The sequence below is a fragment of the Diprion similis genome, chromosome 5 (assembly GCF_021155765.1).
Source record: "Diprion similis isolate iyDipSimi1 chromosome 5, iyDipSimi1.1, whole genome shotgun sequence".
In the NCBI taxonomy this organism is placed as follows: domain Eukaryota; kingdom Metazoa; phylum Arthropoda; class Insecta; order Hymenoptera; family Diprionidae; genus Diprion; species Diprion similis.
Window position 1 is genome coordinate 3608933 of NC_060109.1, and position 25282 is coordinate 3634214.

General features: G+C 36.9%; 1 protein-coding gene and 1 long non-coding RNA gene across 3 annotated transcripts in view; both read left to right on the plus strand.

Moving 5' to 3' along the window:
- The window catches only part of LOC124406193 (sodium-dependent dopamine transporter), a 132506-nt gene extending 115039 nt beyond the window's left edge, over window positions 1-17467 (plus strand). For both annotated transcript variants that reach the window (XM_046881546.1, XM_046881545.1), the window contains 6 exons: window positions 5784-5887; window positions 14464-14701; window positions 14780-14908; window positions 15808-16008; window positions 16184-16351; window positions 17149-17467. In XM_046881546.1, coding sequence (XP_046737502.1) covers window positions 5784-5887; window positions 14464-14701; window positions 14780-14908; window positions 15808-16008; window positions 16184-16351; window positions 17149-17379 — 1071 coding nt within the window. In that variant the 3' untranslated portion in view covers window positions 17380-17467. The remainder of the gene's footprint in view (window positions 1-5783; window positions 5888-14463; window positions 14702-14779; window positions 14909-15807; window positions 16009-16183; window positions 16352-17148) is intronic.
- Window positions 17468-17936: 469 nt separating this feature from the next.
- Window positions 17937-24473, plus strand: LOC124406198. The gene is made up of 4 exons (XR_006929201.1): window positions 17937-18055; window positions 19477-19486; window positions 19980-19985; window positions 24462-24473. It is a non-coding gene; the product is annotated as an uncharacterized LOC124406198 (long non-coding RNA).
- Window positions 24474-25282: the final 809 nt, after the last annotated feature.

Sequence of the window (25282 nt, forward strand, 5' to 3'; positions counted from 1 at the left end):
TCATGGGACTGGGCTCAAAATGTGTGTTTTATCACCGCCGAGTGGCATCATACCGGATAGTTCGATCAATTCAGTGTAACTGTGAAAATTTGGCCAATTTCTGTGGGTGGTAAGTAATCTGTGAATTTTTTTTCAAAATTTTGAAAAAGTAAAAAGACGCTCCACTTTTTGCCAAAATAAGGCATTAAATACCCAAGTTTCACTCTGATCGCTTGAGCGGTATAGGAGTTTTGCATTCCCGCGTTTTCGAGGTGTACAACGGGTCTTTATATGCACCTTAATTACCATCTCTGTACGCATTGGTTTAGCGCTGATAACCTGACAACCCGACAACACATATAGACCATACGCCTCTATAAGTTCGGTCAGTGAGGTTTACGGGTTAGTAAACCTCACTGACCGAAAGTCAAGAACGTGAGAAAAGAAAGGACAAGCAGTTCACAAAGTATTATTCTTAAAATGCAAAAATGCATTCTTGCTATTAATTATCTTGTCAGCACTGCACTGGTTGGCTTCTGCAAGACCAATCATCATCTTACACTGACGTACCTAAAATCCAATCAGAGTCTCTTCAGGACCCCCAGTTCAAATCAAACTGATGCAACCAAGAATCATTCTTTAGACATCAGAATCATAATTAATCAGAGAAATAGATCGAACGGCAAAGAACACAGAACTAAATTCAAGCTTTAAGCAATCAGAATCTGTCTAGACTTCAGACAATTCCGAACTCATCGAAATTGAGCACAGCTCATTCTAAATTATTGAACGCTTATATCCAGAATCTCGGAACTCAGTATAACTAATTAAGTGAATAAGAATATCATTGTGAAACCAAATCTCTAAATTGATTACAAGAGCATCTCATTGTTAAGAAATGTATATTTACATTAAAGTGTTGTGTAAGAATCATTATTACGATCATGCATAGTGATAATTGGCACGACCCACAACGTAATTCCAGATTTATAAAGGCTGTACGAGAAATCTCACGAGTGGATCATCAAGGTTCGTGAACTTGGACATCGCAAGGTTTGTGAATCCAGACTTAAGCAGAAAATCACGCAGCAAATCAAAGATTTTTCGCAACCTTCTCTCTAGATCGTAACAATACTCTCAATATACAACGAAGTTATTTGAACGCGCTAACGGATATCGCAGATCAAAATAAACCTGAATTAACACAATATAATAACGCTTGATCGTGCTACCCGCGATGGTCCTTTAATATTGTTATGGGCTGGGTTAGCTGATGACCAAACCACTCCCAAAAATATAACGCTTGGCTCGGACTTTTTCTCCCGGATGGTGAATTATTTGAATTTTGATGCCGTTTTCCCTCTTGGTTGAACCGACTTTGATAATAAAATGGTCACTTACCTTTAGCTGGTGACTGTTGATTCGGGCTATATGGGCGGCTTTGCGTGTTCGGCCGGTGGTGAGATTAGTTAAAGTTACTGATTGTTTAGCTTATATTAGGCGTTGAAGGTAATTAATTGTTTAACTCGCGATGTAAGTTTAACACACGAATATTTGTTTAGTCAATTTAAGTTTAAAGAAAATTCTTATAATGATTTTGATTATAAAAAGATGAAAGGTTTAAATGTAAAGTCACGGAATTCCCTTTTAGCACTTTGGTTTGTTAAATTAAATAAAATAAAAGACCTTTTGAATTTCTAACAGATTCTCTGGTCTGATCGATCTGCCTAAAACTGAGAGAACGATTTCTTGTTGAAGACTGTTAATAGCTGAGAAGATATATTAGAAAATGAAGCCTGAGAATGAGACTTGAGAAAATGAGAATTGCTAATGAGCAATGAGCAATGAATGTATTGAAAAAACTGAGAGCTGCTTCTTCTTGTTGAAGACTGGCTGACGAAAATGTAACGACTGCTTGACGAAAATGTAACCACTGCTTGACGACTATCTCACGACTGGTTGACGAAACGGTAACGACTGTTTGACGAAAATGTAACGACTGACTGTTTAGAAAACTAAGAATTGAGAATTGAGAGGAACTACTTCCTGATTGGTTCCCAGCATCTTTGAGAGAGCTGCCCAATAAGAAAGTCTTGATAATATTTTGAGTTTTCCATTCGCCCTTAACTACCCCCGCCCTTTGGGTACGGTGTAGGATGCAAAAAATATCTTGACTAATCCCGCCTCTTCCATGAGTGCGGATGGGAATTGCCGTGCTTGTTTTGGTACATTGGTAAAAATATCCTATTGTATGTTCGGGACGACCCTGTCCAAAAGACACTTCAAAGATGGCTATATGGATTTTAATCCGTTGCACGTGCTTGCCAGATTCTGCATACTTGGAAATATCGAGAAGCGATTTCCGGTCATCTGGTTACTCTTAGAGAGTTTGTATATACTAGTCTGTTCAGGTAAGGATTATCCCGTAACATTATTTAATGAGTAAGATTATTATAAGCTGAGGGTGGTTATTTTCCAGAGCCGTAAAAAGTGATAAAGAAAGCCGTATGCATACAATGCATACGGAGACTCAAAAATATAAAATATAAATGAATTTAATCGTAAACTGAAATAAAACTAATGAGTAGGGGCAGAGGGCATCGAGGATGTGACAATATTAACTTTAGCGCTATTCGCTAGCGCGGCCCACGTACAAAAATTAGAGAACAACGTCAAATCTTATAATTAATTATCACGGTACTCGCCAAAGAAAATTAGATATATTTACGAATTCTCTCGATGCGCTAATCACGACGACGCGACGCTACAGAAAACACTTGTATAGAGGAAAAGGATTATTTGAATCGAGTGATATTCGTTTGTTTGATCGAAAACTAAGCGCGGCAAATACAATATCCTCATTTGATATAATAAAATACTTCTGTTGGTCTAACAAAATTTTATTGAATCAACTGAAAATTTTTTTAGACCGATAGATCTTGAATTAAGAGAAACAAACATTTACTTCAGCGCCCGACATCACATATTTAGTCGATTCAACCATTTTTCTCCTTCGGTGAAATAACGAACGCTCAAATCGTAATCTAATTCAAAACGAATAAAAGAACAAAATTGAATCGATATTATCACTGGGATTACTCGAAATCTCAAGATGAAACTCAACTTAATTACAGAAATAACGTATCAAACGTAAATCATCTGAAACGTCTATTTTTGCAAAACACGCAATTTCGGTGTACTTCGTAATCGAAAACCAGATCAGTTACCATTTCGTCATTTCACCATCAAATCTGATGGGACTGGGCTCAAAGTGTGTGTTTCATAACCGCCGAGTGGCGTCATACCGGATAGTTTAATCCATTCAGTGCAACTGTGAAAATTTGGCCAATTTCTGTGGGTGGTAACCAATCTGTAATTTTTTTTTCCAAATTTTGAAAAAGAAAAAGTCGCTCCATTTTTTGCGAAAATAAAGCATCAACTGCCCAAGTTTCATTCTGATCGCTGGAGCGGTATAGGAGTTTTGCATCCCCGCGTTTTCGAGGTGTACAACGCATCTTTATAAGCACCTTAAGTGACCCGGATTTCTTGCTCTGTCTTTCAGAACTACCCGTTGTACATTTGGTTCACTCCCCGCTCCGCGCCTTTGGGGTGTTTTACTTGAACTAAGCAAGTATTCAAATATTCCCCAGGGGCGTGATCCCCATCTTTTAGGGGTAGATTCCAGCCTGGAGCTACGTTGGTGCTCTTTTCCGGATTATCTGGATCGATAATTAACCCGTTTTGAAAACCGCTTTCGTAAAATGATGTTAGCCACAGTCGCAATATCGTTTCAAATAAACAATCTTGTACGGTTGACAATATACCGAGCAATATACCCCCTCTCAGTGTGAAAGACTGCTCTTTCAATACTGCAAACGGTGGTTGTCAACCTTACTGGTCATCTAGATACGCCATAATGCACTTTTCTTGTCAAATGAGTTTGTTTTTCATGTTTCGATAACTACTCTAGGTTATTAACAGTTTGAGTGATATGCATACGTATGTACCAATCGACCATATCGTTGGTAGTATAGGTGCTACAGTTGCTTTCTCGTGAGTTTGTCACAACCCTGGCTCTTCTAGGGCGAAATCCAACTCCTCAAAATGGCCAGCCTCACAAAGGCTACGGAATCGTGAATCTACTACCGACCGATTCATGGGCTCAAGAACGTGCTTATCAAACTAATCGACTTACACATTCAGCCATTACCTAGCGAGGCCGTCACAACCCTGGCTTTTCCAGGATTGAAACCATCTCCCTATGACAGCCGACCTCCGAGAGGCCACGGATGACGGTAATCGACAACCTCCATCACATGCTTACGTTCTAGTTCGCGTCGCTTGTCACTCAACTGCTCGCGGAACTATCTTCTGCGATGCTTCAAACTGAAATCAACGTGCTCGGCCTCACGTAATCGGTATTCGTGTAAGCCCCGGCCCTCTTAAATTATTGATCGATCGACACATCCAAAGTGCGACAATTTCTCTACTGTTACAGCCACAGTTTCGCTTCTTTCAAATTTGACGGTATTTTTACTGATTTAATCCCCACACTCACTAACATTTTCACCCTCGTGCGCAGACTGCACTTTTCTCATTAATTGGTGAGTGCGCGAGACTGCGATTTCTGCATGTTCCGTCCGCCCCTGAAGCTAACAGCTTCCTCTGGTGTCTGACCCTGGTGCCGAAGGTTGCGGTTCCGCGTTACTGTTGACGTTGCGTTTTGTGTGCATGTCCATACTGCTTCGTTCCGTCTCACAGCTTTCATGAATACCAGTATCAACATTACAATAAACTGTAGCAAGGGTAACGACCAAATTGTTTGTTCAAGATTGATTATTGGTTTTTCCTTCTTCTTGGGGAACGTGTTTAGGATGATACTCATAGATAACGTGTAGAGAGATATGCTAAAATTTAATACATAATTCAGGCATGACAGATATGGAATTCAGATTTTTTAGTTCTGTGGAGGAAGACGTCTCTGGTAATGACCCGAGTCCATAACACAGCGTTGGAGGTAGCTCTGGCATTTATGTCAGAGTCTACGAAAAAGGCAGCTTTGGTAAATTGTCACCCAAGTCTGTCAGAAGGCAACTCTGGCGAAAGTCCGGGTCCGTGAAACGATTCAGCGTAGTTAAAAAAGGTGTTTCATGTTGACTAAGCCAACCTTACTTTCTTCCCAAACTGGAAGAATTCGTTTTTCTATCATGATTAATTTCATTTTACATCGATTTAGAAAAAAAGTAACTAGTAAAACTTAGCACCGTAACGTAGGTTCACAGCAATTGCTCTCAGGAAACCTACACACGTCACAATACATATGAAGCTGGTATTTCTAAACTATGGAAGATGGTGCCACGGGTTAAGGGGATTAAATGCCTCAACCCCCCCCCCCCCCCGCCCGTGGCATCATCTTCCATAGTTTAGAAATAATAACCCTTATAACAACCCATCCCTGTCACTTCTATCCCCAGTCTCCCCTACGTCGCGAGAGGGTGGCCTTAGGACTTTGCGCCTGCTATAGCACAAAGTTGTATGTCGCTCATTTGCGAGTGTGTATGAATACGACAATTTTACACTAACTTTACTCGTGCAAAATGGTGGTTTTTGACGGGTTAAGTGAAATATTTGCCGTCTGTAAAATATTTGGATTACTGTGAAATAGTATTACAATATCAAAAAACGTCTTTTCTTCAGTTTTTCGCAACGAAATGTCCTACAGGTTTTATACTGCGAAAATCATCAATGTCCTATGCGATTTAGAAAAAACACATCTCATTACGTGTCCATTTATTTTCGAACAGGTCTGGGTGGACGCAGCGACGCAAGTATTCTTCTCACTTGGTCCAGGCTTTGGAGTCTTGCTGGCGTACGCTAGTTACAACAAATACCACAACAACGTTTATAAGTAAGCTTATTTTGCCTACATATTGTATTTTTCCCTTTTCTGCAATGGTTATAGATCTCTATAAGTTGTATGAGATGGCCTAGAATTTCTGCGGCTTAATGTGTTTACCAGGTTGTAAATTTATTTGTTATCATGAAAATTCCACATAATAAACGGGCATAAAGCATACGGACAGGCACATATAACTGTGGACTGAACTCACAGACATTCAGTAGGCCAAAGAAGATGATCCGTTCGTCGTTCGAACAACAACCGCGCTGTCGCAAAATCAGGTATAAATTTAAGCGTAACCTAAAAATTACAGCACAAATTTATTTTTCAGCTTATTTTGTATTCAGCTTACCATTTATATGTTTTTTCTGTTATCGGATACATTTGCAGTGCAATTCAAGAACTTATGTGATTTGTCATTTCTAATCTTCAAATCTAACCACTTGGTTGCTTATTCGAAGAACTAACTTTGCTAATTAAAAGTCGAATCAACTAGAGAACTACAGCGACGGTGATTAGAGTCAATGCAATAGGCGATGCATTATATAAGAGCACTGATCTAGGGAACTTTAGTGTGGTGGGCAGCCACGGTGTAAAAAACATCTGGTCCGTTCGTTATTGAATGATAAGGAATAACGCACGGCAACCGCGCTGTCAAACTCTGGTCTGTGAAGGGGCTCAGTGACGGTGTTAGTAGCATAACTATGCCCGTTTTGGATACAGATTCCTACTACCGTTCTTCCCCCACATTTTACACAGACTCAAACCCTCTTACGCGAGGGCGTCATCACCTCTGTTATACCGATCCACCCCTGCTGCATCGGCATTCAACCAAAGGTCAAAATTACGCGGCGAAATCAACAACTTGCTGTCGTTCTACCAATTGAGTGTTAAAATTGCTCTACCTTACCAACAATCAGATGAAATTTTTTGATCGACCGCAGACCAAAATCACACTGTTGTACCAACAATTCGCTAAATCTCACTGTCAACCCCTACCGATGGTCGAGGTATAGCGGAGATGCAAACCCTTCTCTCTGAAACGTTTCACGTGCTATCGTCTTGCTAATCTCAAGAATGTCCTAGTCGACCATACGCGGCTTTCGGTGTGTGAATTTATCATAAATCAAGTCATTCGTAAGATGTTTTTATTGAATCTTTGGAACAAGAAAATGATTACCAGTTATAATAAATGACGAATAATTATCTTCTAACAAAATTATGCTACATTAAGTAAATTTGCGTTACACGCAGTTGTGATTAAACAACGAGTAATGAATTAATCAATAAGCAAACTCTTCGGTTGGAAATGATGGATTACTAACAAATTGTTTATTCAAAAATAATAGTAAGAAATCCAAGAGAATTAATTTTTGGACGATTGTGAGGCTCATCGAGGGACTTGGCTGATTTTCATCAAGATATACAACTCTAGGCTCGTCGAAGGACTAATGTTTGAAAATGTCGAGCACAATCGTCCAAAAATTAATTCTCTTGGATTTCTTACTATTATTCTTGAATAAACAATTTGTTAGTAATCCATCATTTCAAACCGAAGAGTTTGCTCATTGATTAATTCATTACTCGTTGTTTAATCACAACTGCGTGTAACGCAAATTTACTTAATGTAGCATAATTTTGTGAGAAGATAATTATTTATCATTTATTATAACTGGTAATCATTTTCTTGTTCGAAAGATTCAACAAAAACATCTTACGAATGACTTGACTTATGATAAATTGATTGCAAGTCGAACCTGACATTAATTAATAAATTTTATCGATCGGTTAACTTGAATCATCTTCCTTACTTGGTCCAATTTTCCCGCAACTCCACTTATTTACATTAACTTAATTTTTTCAAATAATGCATCTAATATCAAAATTAAATTGATTATTTTCCATAAACATTCACAGAATAATTTATGCACGCGAACAAACTAATACATTCTACTTTTCTTTCCGTTCAACAAAATGTTTGCAGCCTTAAAATTTTACACAAGCTATTCTCAAGTTCAAATTCTACGCGCGATATTCTCCAATTCGAACAGAATAAACATAGCATAAACAGGGTACTGAACGTAATCCCACTAGATCGTGCGGGTTTTGGGTTGGTATCCCTAGCGTTTAGCATCCACCAAACGTTACGGTATCTCAACTCTGAGAAATTTCAGACACAAGTGCTTGCATCCAAATGTATCGTAATCCTGATATCTGTTATGGTTGTATGCAACGCTACCGACGGCGAGATATTTTATAAGGTCCGAAGGTGATTGAACGTTGCCGATACTGTCAAAGTAAACGACATGATTGTCACGTTTCTTATCGCAACTATAATTTTTCCGTATTTCGTTTCACACAAAAACACCGCGGAAATACATAATCTTTTAGATTTTAGCATAATTCAACGAATCCCAATCACTGACCGCTCGACGTGGTAGCTTCGCGTCTAGTTTTTTGAAAAATAGAGACCAAGACCCGTTTTACACATTTTTAAATGAAGCCCTGTACCGATCGCGATAGCTTCCATAGTCTTGTTGGATCTATATCAAATTAGAAAGCCTTAAATGACCAAACGCACTTTGTCACAACCGTGTATTATCCTGAGCACCCATTGCCGAATCTCCTGACCGTGAATAGTCGCAAATGCTCAACGCCCCGAATTCTAAGAATTGTGAAAAATGCCGGGGGTTTTCATGCATTCTTTTCACTTCACAAACCTTACGACTTATTGTGAATAAATTCGTGACCCTTGCAGATGAATTCTTCGTGTGTTTGTCGGGAAACATCAGAGAGTAGACAATCAGAAATTATTTAGTATCGACATCTCGGGTGGCCCAGTCTGCCATCTTTAGATTGCTTATTAAGGGGGTACGGGTGCTGGGATGTCATTTTCGATATATCCTAGGCACCGCAAACCGTGTCAGAACGGAACATGTTTTACACCGATCACTGTAACAACGCTACGAGTGGATAGCGTTTAATGAAAAATTTACTGAATATACCTTAAAGTATAAACTTTGGAATAAAAAAAAAGATGGATGGAATCGAATAAGAATTTTTTTATACAAAAATAATCGATATTCGCCTACTTTTCCAGCCATCTACACGGATGTATTCCCTTAAACAGAGAAAAATTACAAATTATAGTTTAGCTTCGTCTACTATTTGGTTTGATAGCGCCAGTTACTTTACAAGCACATATATCATGAGCTTATCTTTTAGGTTAACCTCAAGAATGTCATGTCGTTGATATCGCGGGAACAGATTGTGGGGTGGTTGATGACACACCGGCATCCGGAGTAGTAAGAAACAATTCTTAGTACTAATAATTGTAGAATGTTACGTGGTTGACATCACACCGGACTTTGGACTCACAAGCCGTTCTTGGCCATGGGGAAGGAATGTCAAGTGATTGATATCATGGGAATATAATGTAAGATGGTTTATATCACACCGGCACCTGGGTTAATAAGTGTGGAATTTAGGGTGTTTGTTATCGCACCGGAAGCCGCTCATGGTCAACCAAAACGTTCCTGAGATCGATAGGCTGATCGCACGAGGAACAGAAGGATTTGCTCTCCACCATACCTCGGCCGTCAGTAGAAGAGATGACACCGAGATTGTTGGTAAGGCGGTTCAAGTTTTGACCTTCAGTTGATGAAATTGTTGGTAAGACGTCACGTTTACGACCCACGATCGATCAAATTGTTGGTAAAGCAGCGCGATATGGCCTTCGGTTGGTACAGCAGGGGTTGACACCTCATTACGTATTACTTATACTTACCAACTCTCTGAAATTCTTTATTCTGAGTTGTTGCGCCTTTCCTGCATTCATACTTTTTGTATGCAACTCACTTGTATTTCCAGTTTTATAAAGTATAAGGTACCTGCGGGTAATAAATCTTAGTTATGGGTATAAGTAAAATGAAAACTATGCAATTTGATCAACAGGTTTTATCAATCATAATTATTCAAGTACAGTTTCTATAAAATATGAAGGAAAAATGGTAGCTTGTACCATAAACAAAGACGAAATCAAACATTTTCAAAAAACTCACCAGTAGGCCTTATTTTACTACAGTAGGATAATATGGCCTTCGGCTTTAACATACTTAAATAGTCAAACTATACGTAATACATTTAGTATTTGAGATCAATAATCGCATGAATGTGGCAATTAGACTTGACATTCTTGTGAAAATTTTTTAACCCGTTCGCTTTTTTGTACACTATAGTGTACAAAAGTAGTGAACATGATTTTAGTTTTTTACGATACTGCATATTAAACAATTGTCAAGTACATGAAATAGGCGCCAAATTTTCTGACAAATAGAAGGCCGCTATTTATTTTGAAGAATTATTCTCCGATTGCGAAAAAAACGCAAATTTTGACACAAATATCAATTTCTGAGATATATCCAAAATATCTGAAAATCGTCCAAAAAATGTTCTTTCACTTAGATAAAGGAATTTTAAGTTAATATTTCCATTTTATAGTGAACGGGTTAATTGTTTGGACAGCTGACACCAGGTCATTTTCTGACCACGCTACTCATTTAGAAGGCATCGGGATTGAGGCACTAAGAATAACGATCAATCGATTAGTAATAAATATCCGTGTTACTTATTCACATAGGTAACATCTTCGAAATAATGTAAAATACATTTTGAAACAAACTTTGATACAAGAAGTAGGAGGGTAATAAGGCCTATGGGTAAATTTGGTAGGCCTTAGTAACTATCACCGACCACGTATGTAAGAAAAACAAAATAAAAAGCGAAGCTTCGACGTATTTTTCTGTGAAAGTAATTTTTGATGGAAGTATATATTAAATTTCATATTGAAAGTTATGTGAAGAATGTATATATAAAAGTACTTTATGGGTTTCCGAATGTTTTTCACTGCTCCATTCTTGTTCACTATTTAATTTTCGTTTCACATACTACTAAGAGAGTGTCAAATCGAGATAGAATGTGTACGCGACAGAATGAGAGAGAGAAAGAGAGAGAGATCCACGCTGCTATTAACCTATTGAGCACATAGTCCAGGATTTTTAGATATTCGCTCTGCAAAAAATCCTGATAATTGATTATTCGATTGCATTGTGTCAGAGAATGTCTCCTGAGTACAAAACCAAGTTTGTGTTGTCCGAAACCACGAGCGTTAGCCGCCATCTTGAAAAACGATTTTTTGCAAATATCTCGAAAACGGTGAGTTTTACGTTAAAAATTGTGAGGATCTTCATAATAGAAGATAAAATTTCCCATCTTTTTTATTGAAAACTTTTTCTCTATTGTCAATGTTTGCTGAGATATAGTCGATTAAAAAAATCTAATTTTCGTTTTTGGAAAAAATCTCGATCATTTTTGGAAATACGAAAAAATATGTATAGATCAAAGTTGTAGAGCATAAAATTGTCTATAATTTTTGGGAGATTTTTTTTTGGTAAAATCAATAGTTGCTAAGTTCTAACGCAATGAAAGTTGCCGTGAGGTAAAGAAAAACAGCGATTAGTAGTAATACGATATGATAATGATTTTCGAAAGTGGCTTCTCGTCTGTATCAATATAGAGATGACATGAAAAGAGATGCGCCCAACTATAATATTACTATTCAGAAGATTGTAAATCAGATTACGAATAAATAAGAGCCATTTTCCATCATGTTTATGTTCATTAGCCGAAGTAAAAAAACATAAACATGAACTCAATACAAATACAGGGTGAGTCGCTTCAAGTATCGATAATAGGAGGGGCTTAGTAGACGCGAAGGCACATCCCTTCAACCAATCAACGGGACGAAAGTGTGATAAGCGGTACCAGTTGTACGATTAATAATAAAAGTTAGTTCACCTACTATCCTTCGATGTTTTGATCGAAAGCTCTTGTGATTAGCTTGGGGATCCTCGAGACGTTTATTCCGCTATCTATTAATAATAAACTCGTTAGCTGGATTGGTCGTTGTTGATTCTTTATCCCTATAACAAGAAATTGAGTAGCCCCTCCTATTCTCAATACTTGAAGCGACTCACCCTGTACAGCCCGGGAGGAAGCGACAGATTTTTGCGACCAAAGTCATCTCAGCTGATAATTCGTGTGATGATTGAGATAGTTGTGCCTTAGATCCTGGAGATCGCCCGTTGCGGCATCGTAGATGGATCAGTCGATGGCGGCCACCCACGCACGTAAAAAAAAGTATATTTTCAATAATTTAATCCTGGTTGAAAACTTTACAGCCGAGAATTCACATGCCACTTTGAATAACAGAAGAAGTCAGCTGGTTGTATGTCGGTGGAAAGATTGTCAGCTGACGCAATGAAAGTGTCGTGCGGAAAGGTAGTATGAGCGCCGCTCGTCTGTTTAAATACACCAGCTGATGGGTTTTCCCACGGCATACAGCTAGCTAATTTTTTTTATTATTTCAAGAATTATGTCAACTATTATTTCACAAGTTTTCTACCGAGAGGAAACAATTTACTCAGAGTTATTCGACACAACGCATCCTTGCATGCGCAGAAATGAAGTATTTTTATATTGTGGCAAAACATCCTCCCCGCAATCGAGAGGTGAATGCTCGAAGGCGAAAAGGGGCACAAATCGGGCCTAAACTACAAAATAGTGCGCTGACGTTCCACGGCCAGCCGGCGCGCAAGTTGCTCTTGCCGTCCTTCTTTTGGGCGCCAAGTCGGGTGCGATTTTACTTGCCGAGCCACGAACCAAACTAGGAAATACCGGCTAACTTGTAGACGACTCGCGACCCGAGGGTCGTGTGTCCACGGACTGAAGCACGGCTACCACAGCGAGGTCTTGTGATAATCTCAAGGAAATTGGTGCCGGAAGGGGTGGGTATTTATTTTACCTTATCAGTACGTAATATAAAAATCTCTTAACACACTCAACACTGACACAACGCACTCACTGATGCCGGACTCACGCCAAAACGATGCGGTGTTAGCTCGCTAACTGCCGGTTCGGGACAAAAATGCTTACCGGCGCGAACCTGAATATCAGAAATTTAAGCATGTCATGGGTGGTCCATTTTAATTGCCCCAGACGAATATCTCAAAAACTACAAGAAAAAGTTTAATACAAAACTTAAAAGGGTTTTGAGGGGGAAAACTAAGGGTGTCAACTTGTGGATTTTTTCACTTCCGAGATCTTACAAGTAACTACGGATTTTGGATAGGGAACACATATTTTTGATATGAGCAACTGATAGCGAGATGAAGATTAATTTGAATATGCAACAAATACAAAAAAATATCCATCAAATTTTTTTCTTATAAAAAATGCAAAAAAAATTTCATCAAATTTTTTTTCAATTCACACACCGTGCCACTTCTGAAATGTTGCAAGTAGCTTTGGATTCTAGATGTGTCACACAAATTTCGGGTACGATCCGCTGAAAGCAAGATCTTGGAAGTGGCAAAATCCACAAATTGACACGTATCGCCATTATTTTTTGTCCTCAAGACCCTTCAAGTCTTGTATTAAACTTTTTCTTGTATTTCTTTTAGTTTTCGAGATATTCGCCTGAGGCAATTAAAATGGACCATCCTGTATACGTATTTATTTATTTATTTATTTAATAATTTTGAATACAACTAAAAATACTTTATTTCTGCGCGTGCAAGGATGCATTGTGTCGGATAACTTTAAGTGAATTATTTCCTGCCGGGATGAAATTATTGAAGATATATTTTTTTGTTACGTGCGTCGGTGCGTCGGCGGCCGCCACCGCCCAATTCACCCACGTTGCCGCAGCTGACGATCTCCAGGCTCTAACAATAAGACACAACTATCTCAATCATCTCACAAATTATCGGCCGAGATGAAATGACTAACAAAAATCGATCGCTGGCTCCCGGACTAGTATAAACAATGGAAATGTAAACTGCTCTGTACAATGGGAAAAACACAGTGTCACAATTTGATTTTACGACATTGTACTTCAGAATGTGTAGCAGAAACGACGTTGCTTTAAAAAGTAAGGCCCGTACCGACGGCTTTTTGGACGTGTCCAATGTGGTTTTTCTTCCTGATTTGCCTGGTAGTTGACCAAACTAAATTCTGATCGACGATGTTTCTGAACAAAGTACTGAAGTATGATGTTTTTGAATCGAATTTTAGATACGATATTTTTTAGCCAAATTCTGAGACGGTATGTTATTCTGTACGGACATCAAAATAGTTTGATTTCGTTTCGTTACATCAAGGTACTTTAGGAGCAATGATGAGCAAAATTGTAATTCTTCAGTATCAAATTACAAATTATATATTCGTATTTTATAATAGGCAAAGATGTATAAATAATTTGTATTAAGGACTACATATGAAACATAATTAGGTCAAAGGCAAAAAATAAATACTAGGTATAAAGGTAACAAAAGACGATCGTGAATGTTTCTTGAAGCACCCCCAATTTCTAACAAAATGTACCTTTTTGAATGTTGTATAATAATATCGTATGAATTAGGTAGGGTACGGTTCGGTAGAAATAAATCTACAAATCATTAACTGTATTTGGGGTACGAAAAAACCTTGAAAAGCTTGAATATGTGTGCCCAATCTCAATATTTCAGGGACGCTTTGCTGACGAGTGTCATTAACAGCGTGACATCCTTCGTCGCTGGATTCGTAATATTTTCAGTGCTTGGCTATATGGCCCATGCCAGTGGAAGATCTATCCAGGATGTTGCAACGGAAGGTCCGGGTCTAGTTTTCATAGTATACCCAGCAGCCATTGCTACAATGCCAGGATCGATCTTCTGGGCTCTGATATTCTTCATGATGCTACTGACCCTGGGCTTGGATAGTTCTGTACGTAATCCGGGCGAATGCTGCCATATTCTCCATGCACACCGATTAGGAGTCCGACGGTTCTGTTTTTGATTACAGTTTGGAGGTTCCGAGGCAATAATAACAGCTCTAAGTGACGAATTCCCGCTAATCGGGAACCATAGAGAGATATTCGTTGCCTGTTTATTCAGCCTCTACTTTCTTGTTGGTTTAGCCTCTTGCTCTCAGGTGAGTCTCGATGAAAATATATTTTTAAATACTGTCAAAAACTTCTCAGAAATCTAACAAGTAGAAACTTTCAAATCTGACCAGACCGAAACGAATCGCAAGTTCTCTGGCACTATAGATTTCTGAACTCTATAAAGAACAATTTGATAATATTTTCTCTCATCTCGGAAGTTTCAATTTTGTTTCAAAGTCTGAATTTTATTGAGGCTTTGGTTCGTTAATGTTCTCATAGTGTGCATAAAAAATTAGATATCGATGTACGCAAAACGTACGATGATATTGGATTAGGCACACATTCCTAACTAACAACTCTTTAGCAGGGCAACGCAATTTATATACGTGTGATCATTTCTAGACCATTCAAGATGTAGCTACTGTACAGTAGCAACTGCATGACTGATCGTGAGTTTACGTGATGCTTGCTAGTGAAATATTTATACCAGGCACCGCTGCTATCTCTATCTATGAGTACGAAGTTTGCACAAGGTTTGGAAAGTCATGGAAAACTTTTAAAGTGGCAGTAAATTTGAATATTTCTGGAGGAAAAAAGAGAATTTTATTCAGAAAATCGGATGGAAAATCCTCAACTATGATATGTCGGCTGATCACAATGATTTTAGAGAGTTCCAGGGTTTCTTAGAAGTTTTAAAAATGATTTTTAGTCATGTGAAGTAGATTTTGTGAAGGACTAAAGCTCGTATGAATCAAATATTATCTTGGAATATTATAATTAAAAAACAAAATGTTCACACAAGTTCCGTAAGATTCCTTGATAAAGAGAGAATTTACAGAAAAGTGTAGACTCAAATTTTGAAAGTGAAATTTGGAACTTTGGATAAAATGAAAAAATTTCAGTTTCGTTGCTAGAAAAAATGAAATATGTGTTTTCTGGATTTCAGGGTGGTTTTTATTTTTTTCACCTGCTTGATCGGTATGCAGCAGGCTACTCCATGCTGATTGCTGTCCTAGCAGAAACCATAGCCGTCAGCTGGATTTACGGAACGGATCGATTCTGTGCTGATATTAAAGATATGATTGGGTTTGCACCAGGAATTTACTGGCGCGTCTGCTGGAAGTTCATTGCACCAATTTTTCTTATGGTAAAGCCATATTCTATCGTTTCTATCATTTGTTTTCGACCGCAACTGTTATGCTGGCATGTGTTTAGACACAACGACTGTGCGATGAGTCAATTAGTCAAAGAATTCGATTAATCGCACTGCCCTAATCTCTATATATAATTTATAATATAACTTGTCACTAAAACCATTTCAGTTCATTATCGTCTATGGACTGATGGGTTACGAACCCTTAACCTACGAGGACTACGTTTATCCACTATGGGCGAACGTATTGGGATGGTTAATCGCCTGCTCGTCGATAGCCATGATCCCTGCAGTTGGTGTTTACAAGCTTCTCACTACTCCAGGAACTTTTCTCCAGGTATTGTGTGAATTTCAATTTACATAAATTTTCAGTAAAACCGTCCATAGTTTAGGCTTTGGCATAATGATTTTATTAGGATTTTTCGTAATTGTAAATACAGAAGATTTTAATACCAGTGTCACAAAATTCTCAACAATCTAAATAAACGTTTTCATTTGAAAAAATATTCTTGACCTTGCGATCATTACCTTTGACTTATTTGAATCATGAAACACTGATATTTCTTAAATTATCCTAGATACCATTTACGAAAAATGAAATCAAAGAGCTTTGATGATTGATGAGCTATAATTTTGATAGAAATTTGAGGAACAGTTTTTTTAAAACCTCAAAGTGTGAAGTAGCTTATAGTAAGGTATTATTTTCTTAGTAGTTATGCGGATTTGTAAATTCCAAGATTTCCATTGTCCGAAAGTCTCTTTTCTGAGTAAGGTCTATGTAATATTTGTTTAGAGAGCAACAAAAAATGCAAAGTCAGGTGTGCCTGTGTACTCCACGAAGGTAACCTACTGCGTGCTCATCGTGGGGCATGTTACCCATTTGCTCGAATATATTCGAACTATTCAAATGAACAATTTTTCAATTTTAAGATAATGCAGGCGAATCGTTGAATAACTTTAGATTTATTCTTACTTCCTACACATCTGGGTAGAAACCAGACAAGAAGTTACTATGATGGCCCTAAAAATAACAAGTTTAATATTAATTAGGGTACCATGTTGAAAAATTGGGTTAGATCACCGTCGATATAATTATTGAACATTTTTATATTTGATTCACAAATCTACTAACAGAGAATGAAGATACTTACAACGCCATGGAGAGATACGCAGCGGAAACAGATGACAACGGCTACAACCAATGGATCTGTCCGACGAAGTTCTAGCGGTCATTTATCCCAAGCAGAGCTGCCCAATGTAACGTGCAATCCCAATAGTCAACCAGATGTAACAAAAGCGCAGACCGAAGTCATAATTCCGTCCTCCGAATCCTCCAAAGGGGATCCACCACCACAACCTGTATAGGACGAAAGCATTGTCGTTTTCACCGGCTCTAAGTTTAAGGTGTATCTTTGTTAAGGTTTACATACAGTCCGATCATGACCGAGATATAATTACCCTATTTTTATTATGGGTCTAATTATAATTATGGATCTCGATTTGTAAGATACAAACAAACTATCGTGAAATTATTGAAAATGGTGATGTGATCAGAGTTTGGGTTTTAAATGGTTATTCAATGCTACTGCTGACCATTTACCAAAAATTGTACCTATCTATTTAAAATTGATAAATGGCTGTGTTTCAAGGGGTTTATCAGTTCGAGAAACGTTGATTTTAGCAAAAGTTTTTTGTTTTTTTTTAATAATGGAGCAAAAGTTGGCGACCACAAATGGATTCCTTTAGAATCGGTTATTCACGTCAGATCTTTTATATCTTACTGACAAATAGTTTTTGCAGTTGAACAGGTAGCAAAACTCTTTAAAAGATAACTGCATATGGGCTAATCCACCAATTATCAACGAATGATCTGGACGTCAAAAAATTGATCTGTCTGAAAATCTATTCTTTCTTAGTGTGTACTAAGATTGGAAACTTCACCAAGTCTTAACCTTCTATGACTTACCATTCGCGAGAAATACCACATCAAAGTTTATCACTTTAACCTAACTGAGGTTTAAACGCGAATTGTTTTCATATCGTTAACGACATAAAAAATTGCGGACCAATATGTGTCTTATGTGAAAAACTCTCACCTTTCCGAATATATAATTCATTTTTGGATAACTTTTCAAAAGCAACCTCAAAAACACGTTTTTAAGTAAAAAACTGCTTTTTCTCTTGCACCGCCAAAATTTATCTTACTTTTGAGATTTTCATATGAAAGCTGAGATTTTTTCAGTGAGGAACCCGAATTTTTAGAGTGGGATGGCGATGAGATCTCACGCGAGACGCGTTTAATTGATAAAAGTCTGTTGATAATATGCTTTTTTCCAAATTTAACAAAATATCTTTATTTCTTTGAATTGTTTACTACTAGAATAAGTCTTAACCCGTTGGGTCACACGGGGTCCAGTAGACCCCAGGCAAACTTTGTGGCTATTTTACGTCGAGAACGACTTTTTTTACATTATTTAGCATGTATAAACGTACCATTGTCATTTTAAGAGATTTACCAAAATTCGTAACTTCAAACTTCCAAGATCAATATACTTTTTCAAAGTTCATAAAAGCTCTATTTTTTAATTAAAAATATATTATTTCCCGAGTGAAATACCTAAATGTTTTTTACGATATTGCACAAATTAAAATTCCTACGAATTTTTTTGTGAAAAAAGTTAAATTTCGTGACTTTTTGTTTCTTATCAATTTTTTACTATTTTAAAATCTTTAAAAAAAAACAACGATAAAATTATTTAGAGGAGATTCTAAGTTGGAAAAATCAATTTTTTGACGTCTAGATGATTCGTTGATAATTGGTGGATTAGCCCATATGCACATTAATCGATCACATCCAGATAGATTTATTTGTTTTTGGAATTTATCGCTTCTCGTTAGGTTCAGGTTAATTTCACAACTACGGATTTCAGTTACGACTTCATTATATTAACTACAAAAAAAAGAATTAAAGTGTAGTTCTTAGAATTTCTCAGATTGTATTCAGCAGTTTCTTAAGCATGAATATTTATATTTTTTGCAGCATCTTCTTGGAATGTTTGATTTTCGAATTCGGTGGGGCTTGCGTAAAGAGTACCCTATTCCTGAAGAGTACGGAAATAAGAAATTTGGCACATTTGCCCGTTACAAATTTTACACTTTTCACAATCCACTTACCATTGAGCGTGTGTCAAGTTACTTGAATTTTATGCGCTATCGATAGCACCTTCAGTGCTTCTCAAAACAAGCTTTTTTTTTAAAGGATTACGAAATACGTCTTGTGTGGCACGTGCGGTTACCTTGCACATTTGTGACACAATATAGTATTACAAGATAATTCGTTCAATTTATATAAATTTCTACGTTCTGTTTTTCACGGTGCGACGAATAGTTTCTAAGATATAGTTGTACGAGTTCAGAAATTTTAAAAAATCAAAAGCGTGGTGCAACATATTCAGAGGTGAGAAGATCGAAGGTGTTGAGTTGCGAAGGTAAATCTGATTAGCATGGACAACCTTAGACATGGTGGCCTATGAGAAATTCTGTATGCAGCACACTAAATTTGATTATTTTCAACTCTAACGATAAGTTTATGCGGTTTATCGTTCGTTTTATAATCTATATCACAATAAAACTCAATGCAAATTTCCTGAATTAAAATGAATGGCCGAAGCTGTTTGTATACATCCTTTCTCATTTAAACGTATATGGCCAATAATACAGTGAATCCATTAATGGTATAGACAACGTTGAATAGCCCCCTCGCAGTCAACTGTGCCGATAAATGGAATCAAGAATTCAATTTGAAACATTTCTTACTTATCTACTTACTGTCACACAGTTTAGTACAATAATATCAATATTGTGTTTTTATATACAGAATGATACTGCAGTTTCATGCTTAGTAAAGAATGAGTATTTTTTCATTTTGAGACTTCCTTTATGGGAAATAATCATGTTCTCTATAGAGAACAGTACCATGACCGTAGGTATACACATATGTGAATTCTTTATTATACAACCTAAAATCATTTCATTCATACATTCATTTCAACCTAAAATCTCAAAAGGCAACAAGAGTGACAAATCGATGACTGGCTTATAATATTAAGAATATACATACATACGTAAGTAACTATTCGATGGACGAATTACCCAATACATAGTTAAAATTACACAATATACAGGTATAATACTGTTCATGATAGGGGCTCAAACAAAACTTGACGTCATTCTACGATTCATGTTGGCTTTGAATACATTTACAAATAGGTCTGCAAAATCGTTACACTTCATTTCATTTGAAACTGCTGCATGTAAGCACGTTGTATTTGCTCATTGTAATATCCAAGTCTAGTAAGCATTTTCAGAACATAAATTTCATACGAATCCAAAGTATATTGTCATCACTAATTGGACAGCTCTTATGCCGTAAGGCTGCTGATCGATGAACTTGATGATAGTTAATATAATAAACAAGACTCTTTACTGTAGTCGTGTGAGATATCGCATCAGTTATCTGTAACATTCTATTTAACTATTGACTGAAAAACAATTCTTGATGAACATATGTTTCATTAATTTTCAGTTGACTTGGAAAAACAGTAATTCGAAAATTCTAAAAATCAATGTTAGTCAAGTCATAAACCAAGTGTGCTCACAGTCACCATTTCTTATGGGCATGAAGAGTTGCGTTTGTACAGAATCCATTTTCAATTTCTTCAGAGCCAACTGAAGGGTAGGAATGTTACTTTTTTCAAGTTCTACTGAAAAACTACCAGAGGATATCAGAGTGCTAACCAACTGAATAAGTGGTATTTTACAGTTTCATTCCTTTTTCTTGCACTAAATTGTTTTGAACTTTTGAAAATGGCAGTGTTCAATTGCATTGTACTTGTTCTGTCATGAAAAAAATTTCGAAAAACTATTGTCAAAAGTACCAGTAAATATGGAATTCAGATATCCTTAACATCTCTTACCGCAAAGCGAAGGGTAATCAACTACAAGAATAATCATAGTATTTTTGTCAATTTTTCAAAAAATTTTCAAAGAATACAAGCGCAATTGCATACTATCACTCATCATTTCATCACTCTAGAGCCAAAAACAGTGGAAAATACGATTTTTTCACTACGTCGGCACTTCCACATCCTCTCATATACCGGGAGTTTCCTGTGAAATTGGCAGCTCAGTGCTCGCATATAGGCAACCGAATCTCAATTTGCCATCTGTGTAGCAATTTCTGAAAAGATATTCCCGAGTCCATGTCAGCTGCAAAAAGTAAGTTACTTAAAGCTAGGTCTTTAAAGAAGTAGCAGTACAGACGGCAATTGTAATTTCGGTTACCTATCCGCTGGCCACTGGGCAGTAGATTTCACAGAAAAATCCGGGTATGTATTTTGAAAACAAGACAAGAGGGGAATGGAAACAAGACAAGAGAACATTACAGGTGTATCGATTGTTGAAATGCTTTCGATAATATACACTTATTCAACACAAATAATAAGCCTGTATCGGCAGTAACCTTTCTATCAATCGCGTAAGCCTTCACGAAGCTCTAGCAACAATCGCAGGATACGATTAACTCCACTTAGACACCCCAACTTGCGTACAAAAACCATAGAGAAATAGAGATAGACTGCGTGATCTGCGCACCGAGTTGAAGCCGTAATAATAGAGAGAAAGTTCCACCGCTGGGGCCGGTCCTCTCACTCTAATTGGTCACTTAGCGGGGGAAACACATAGACTTATTCAAGTATAGCTCCTCGCTTGCCTTATTGCGTTCTCCACCAGCTGCTGCCCCTCTTTTGATCATGCAACAGAGAGGGCCAGCTCCAGGACTATCTCTGTTCTTCAGTTGGGGTTTCAGCGGCCCCGCAAGATCGTGCAGTCTATCTCTACAAGTTTATCACAAAAACACGCTTATCAATGTTCATAGGGTCTCGAATATCGTTAGCGCTTGCTTATAATCGTGAGTAACCAATTATAGTATGCGCATACACGTGAGATATGGAGTCCACTTCTTGATCGACGTTCAGTCTCCAAGAATGTTAACTTCAATGCTGGATCTCGCGTTAGTCGATGCATGCACATGCGCTAAAAATACGCTGAAAAAACTTTCCCCGTGCTCACGTCTATTACACCATCACAATACGTACAGTAATAAAGCTACATAAAACAATACACCGTTTACGGTACTTCATAATATACACAGTGAGTCAGTACAAAGTCCGAGAATAGAAGGAGCTTAGTTGATCAATTAACGCCACGCGACAGCCCGTCAGCTGCAACTTCAACATTAATATCAATGTAAATAAGGAGCAAATCTATACCACCGTTTCGAAAATATGTGACATAGTCTGCTGCTCTAATAATAATGATATGAGGTGATACTGATACGAGACGATGCCTATTGATCAAGTGAGCTCTTTCTATACTCGGAGTTTGTACTGACGTGCTTTGTAAAATTTCAACATATTTGAAGTTTCGAAATCGATGAAATCACGGCGAAATAACTTAAATCTTTGGTTCAGTGACAATATACGTGTAATAATAATACACAGATATTAAAGCTCAGAAGCTAATGTATTTAAAATTCAATAAATATAGGTAATGAAAAACTGGATGTCAAAAGGAATTGAAAGAACTTATGTTAGGTACACAGTTTCTCCAGATCTAACCCTGACGGCACAAAAATATTTCAGAAAAATTTCAAATACATAACACTCTTATTATACCGTGATTCATGTTAAGTACTCAAACATTAAAGCTATATTTCATACTATTCTGTCCTATCTCTACATAAAAAAACCGGTCAAGTGTGAGTAGAACTTGCGCCTTGAGGTTTCCGTGCAAACTTAATTTTTTTTTATGTGATATGACTACAAGTCAACTGTTTTCGGATTTTTCCTTTACTTGTGCTGTGACACCTTACTTTTCTCGAAATTTCATGATTTTAGATCAACGAGAAGTAACCTATAGGTTTTGTTGCATCAAAATATGCGACATTTTTTACACTTCAAGAGACCATAGATCTTAGTATTTTATACTAATTTCAATTTAATACCTTGACCTATTCCTGAGAAAATGGCTCTTGATAGACAGACAGACTGATAGATAGACGGACAACAAAGTGTTATACGAAAGAGGTACGAAAATGTCCCTCAAAATGACATTACTCGTTGATGTCGGTGGTGAATGATTGAAAAAATCAGTATACCGGCTATCTTATTCTAGATTAAGAGGATCTCTTTTCTTCCAGTCTTGCATGATGATATATCAGCAAAAGAATGAAGAAGAGCCATTTATTAGACTGTCAAACTCAACAATGAAATCTCGAAACAGTTGTTTCCCGATCCGTAAATCTTAAAATCACGATACACGTCGATTTGGGGGGAGCTGTATTGACGAATCAGTCGCTCAATTTTACACATATCCAAAAACAATGTTGTTCTACACCATGAATTCCTATGATTGGACTACTACGAGTGACAGAAATACTTTTTGTGTCGTTATTCTGCCATGAAATGAAAAGATTTTCGGATATTTTTTTTCCACATAGCATTACTTAGAATTGCGCTATTTTCGATTAAGTATTACATTTTCGCGTTAGTAATGCGTATTTGGCTCCGATAATAGCCAAAGTAAGTTATTTTTCTTGGTTGATAGAGTCTTATAGCATCTTCCCAAGATATATTTGAAACATTTTTACAAAATGTGTGTTGTCTGGGGAAGTTCTGGAAGTAATCTATTCTATCGGTATTAGCTTTAGTATTGAAGTAGATCACTTCAATATTATGTGGATTTTCACATTTTAGTCTTAGTTTAGTATAAACTATGGGATGATGTTGAGATGGTGATATAGCTCTCCTAGTTCCGCTTGAGCTCCTTCAGATACGCCAAAGCCAAAGTTTGTAGAAAAGAAGAAAAAAAAATAAAACATAACGATGGAGCGTCATAATAATTTAACAAACAAAATTCTTCGCAATGATGGCTATTTCTATCAACAATCGTCTGAACAAGTTTAATAAGTCATCCTTGAAAACGAGTTTTTGCACCATGCACTGTATAAAATTGGCGGTATTAAAATTGACCAAAAGTGGCCGCTAGGGACTACCACAACACAATTTTTGTGGTTAATTGAGAACTTGAACGTCATATAGTGTCAGATTGACGACAGGTAATATTAGATTGAAATAAAATAGTGTTAAATTGATACCAAAAAATATTCTATATACGTACACATCGCATGTTTTGGAGTCGATGAATTGCTTTAACACCTTATGTGAAGTTGCTTTTGATTTTAGAGCTGCCCGGGTGATTACAATATTTAGGATGAGAATGGATTCACGATGGCTTGTTTCACTGAGCATACTTTGTACCGTTTCTGTTTTGCTGAATTGTTATCTATATGTAATAAAATTCATCTGTTCAAACAAGGCAAACCCAAGCGTTGAACTCCAAAAATAGTGAACGGACGGTATTTGAATGGCAAAAGTATTATTATCTTTATCACTCTCAGTTGAATGTTTTCAACTTAAATTTATAAATCATTAAATGAAAAAAGAGAAAATACAAGGACATATGTAGTACATATTTCTGAACCAAATTTCTTCGAAAAACTGTAAATTTCACGATTAGTTACAAGTCAATCCGGATATTTTCGAATGGTATAGCGTCTTTGTATACCACAGGCCTTGCTTTTCCGTAGGGCCTTATTTTTTATCCCATCATAGTTTAGAAGTTTGATGTATTGCATTTTTTATGTATTTATTACGTTATAGGTGAAAGACATTAATCAAAAAACATGTCAAATTCAAAATTTTAATACTTATATAATTCAACCATCCAACACATAAATGATTTATCCGTTAAAAGAATAACCATTCCGTTATTCGGTATACTGTTCTTATAATTGTTCGCATCGAGAACAAGATAGTGGTTCTGGATGTTTTTATCTGAAAAGATTTTACAATATTTTGTTTTCTTCTATGTGACTTATACTTTTTCCGATAATCAGTAAACTTACAGAATTTTTTCAAACGTAGTGGCTCAAAATCCCAGTGTTATTATATAAAACGAAACATTGAAATACGTAGTATATTAATAAGGTTAAATAATTTACTATGTGAAGAATTGTAAGTCACAAGAAAATCGGTGATTTTACGATCAGTGGTTATACAAACTGGGTATGTTATGCTCTTGTTTCTGTATTCATTTCTTGAAGATGTCGCTGTAAACACTGAACAATCATGCGAGAATTCAATGCTGG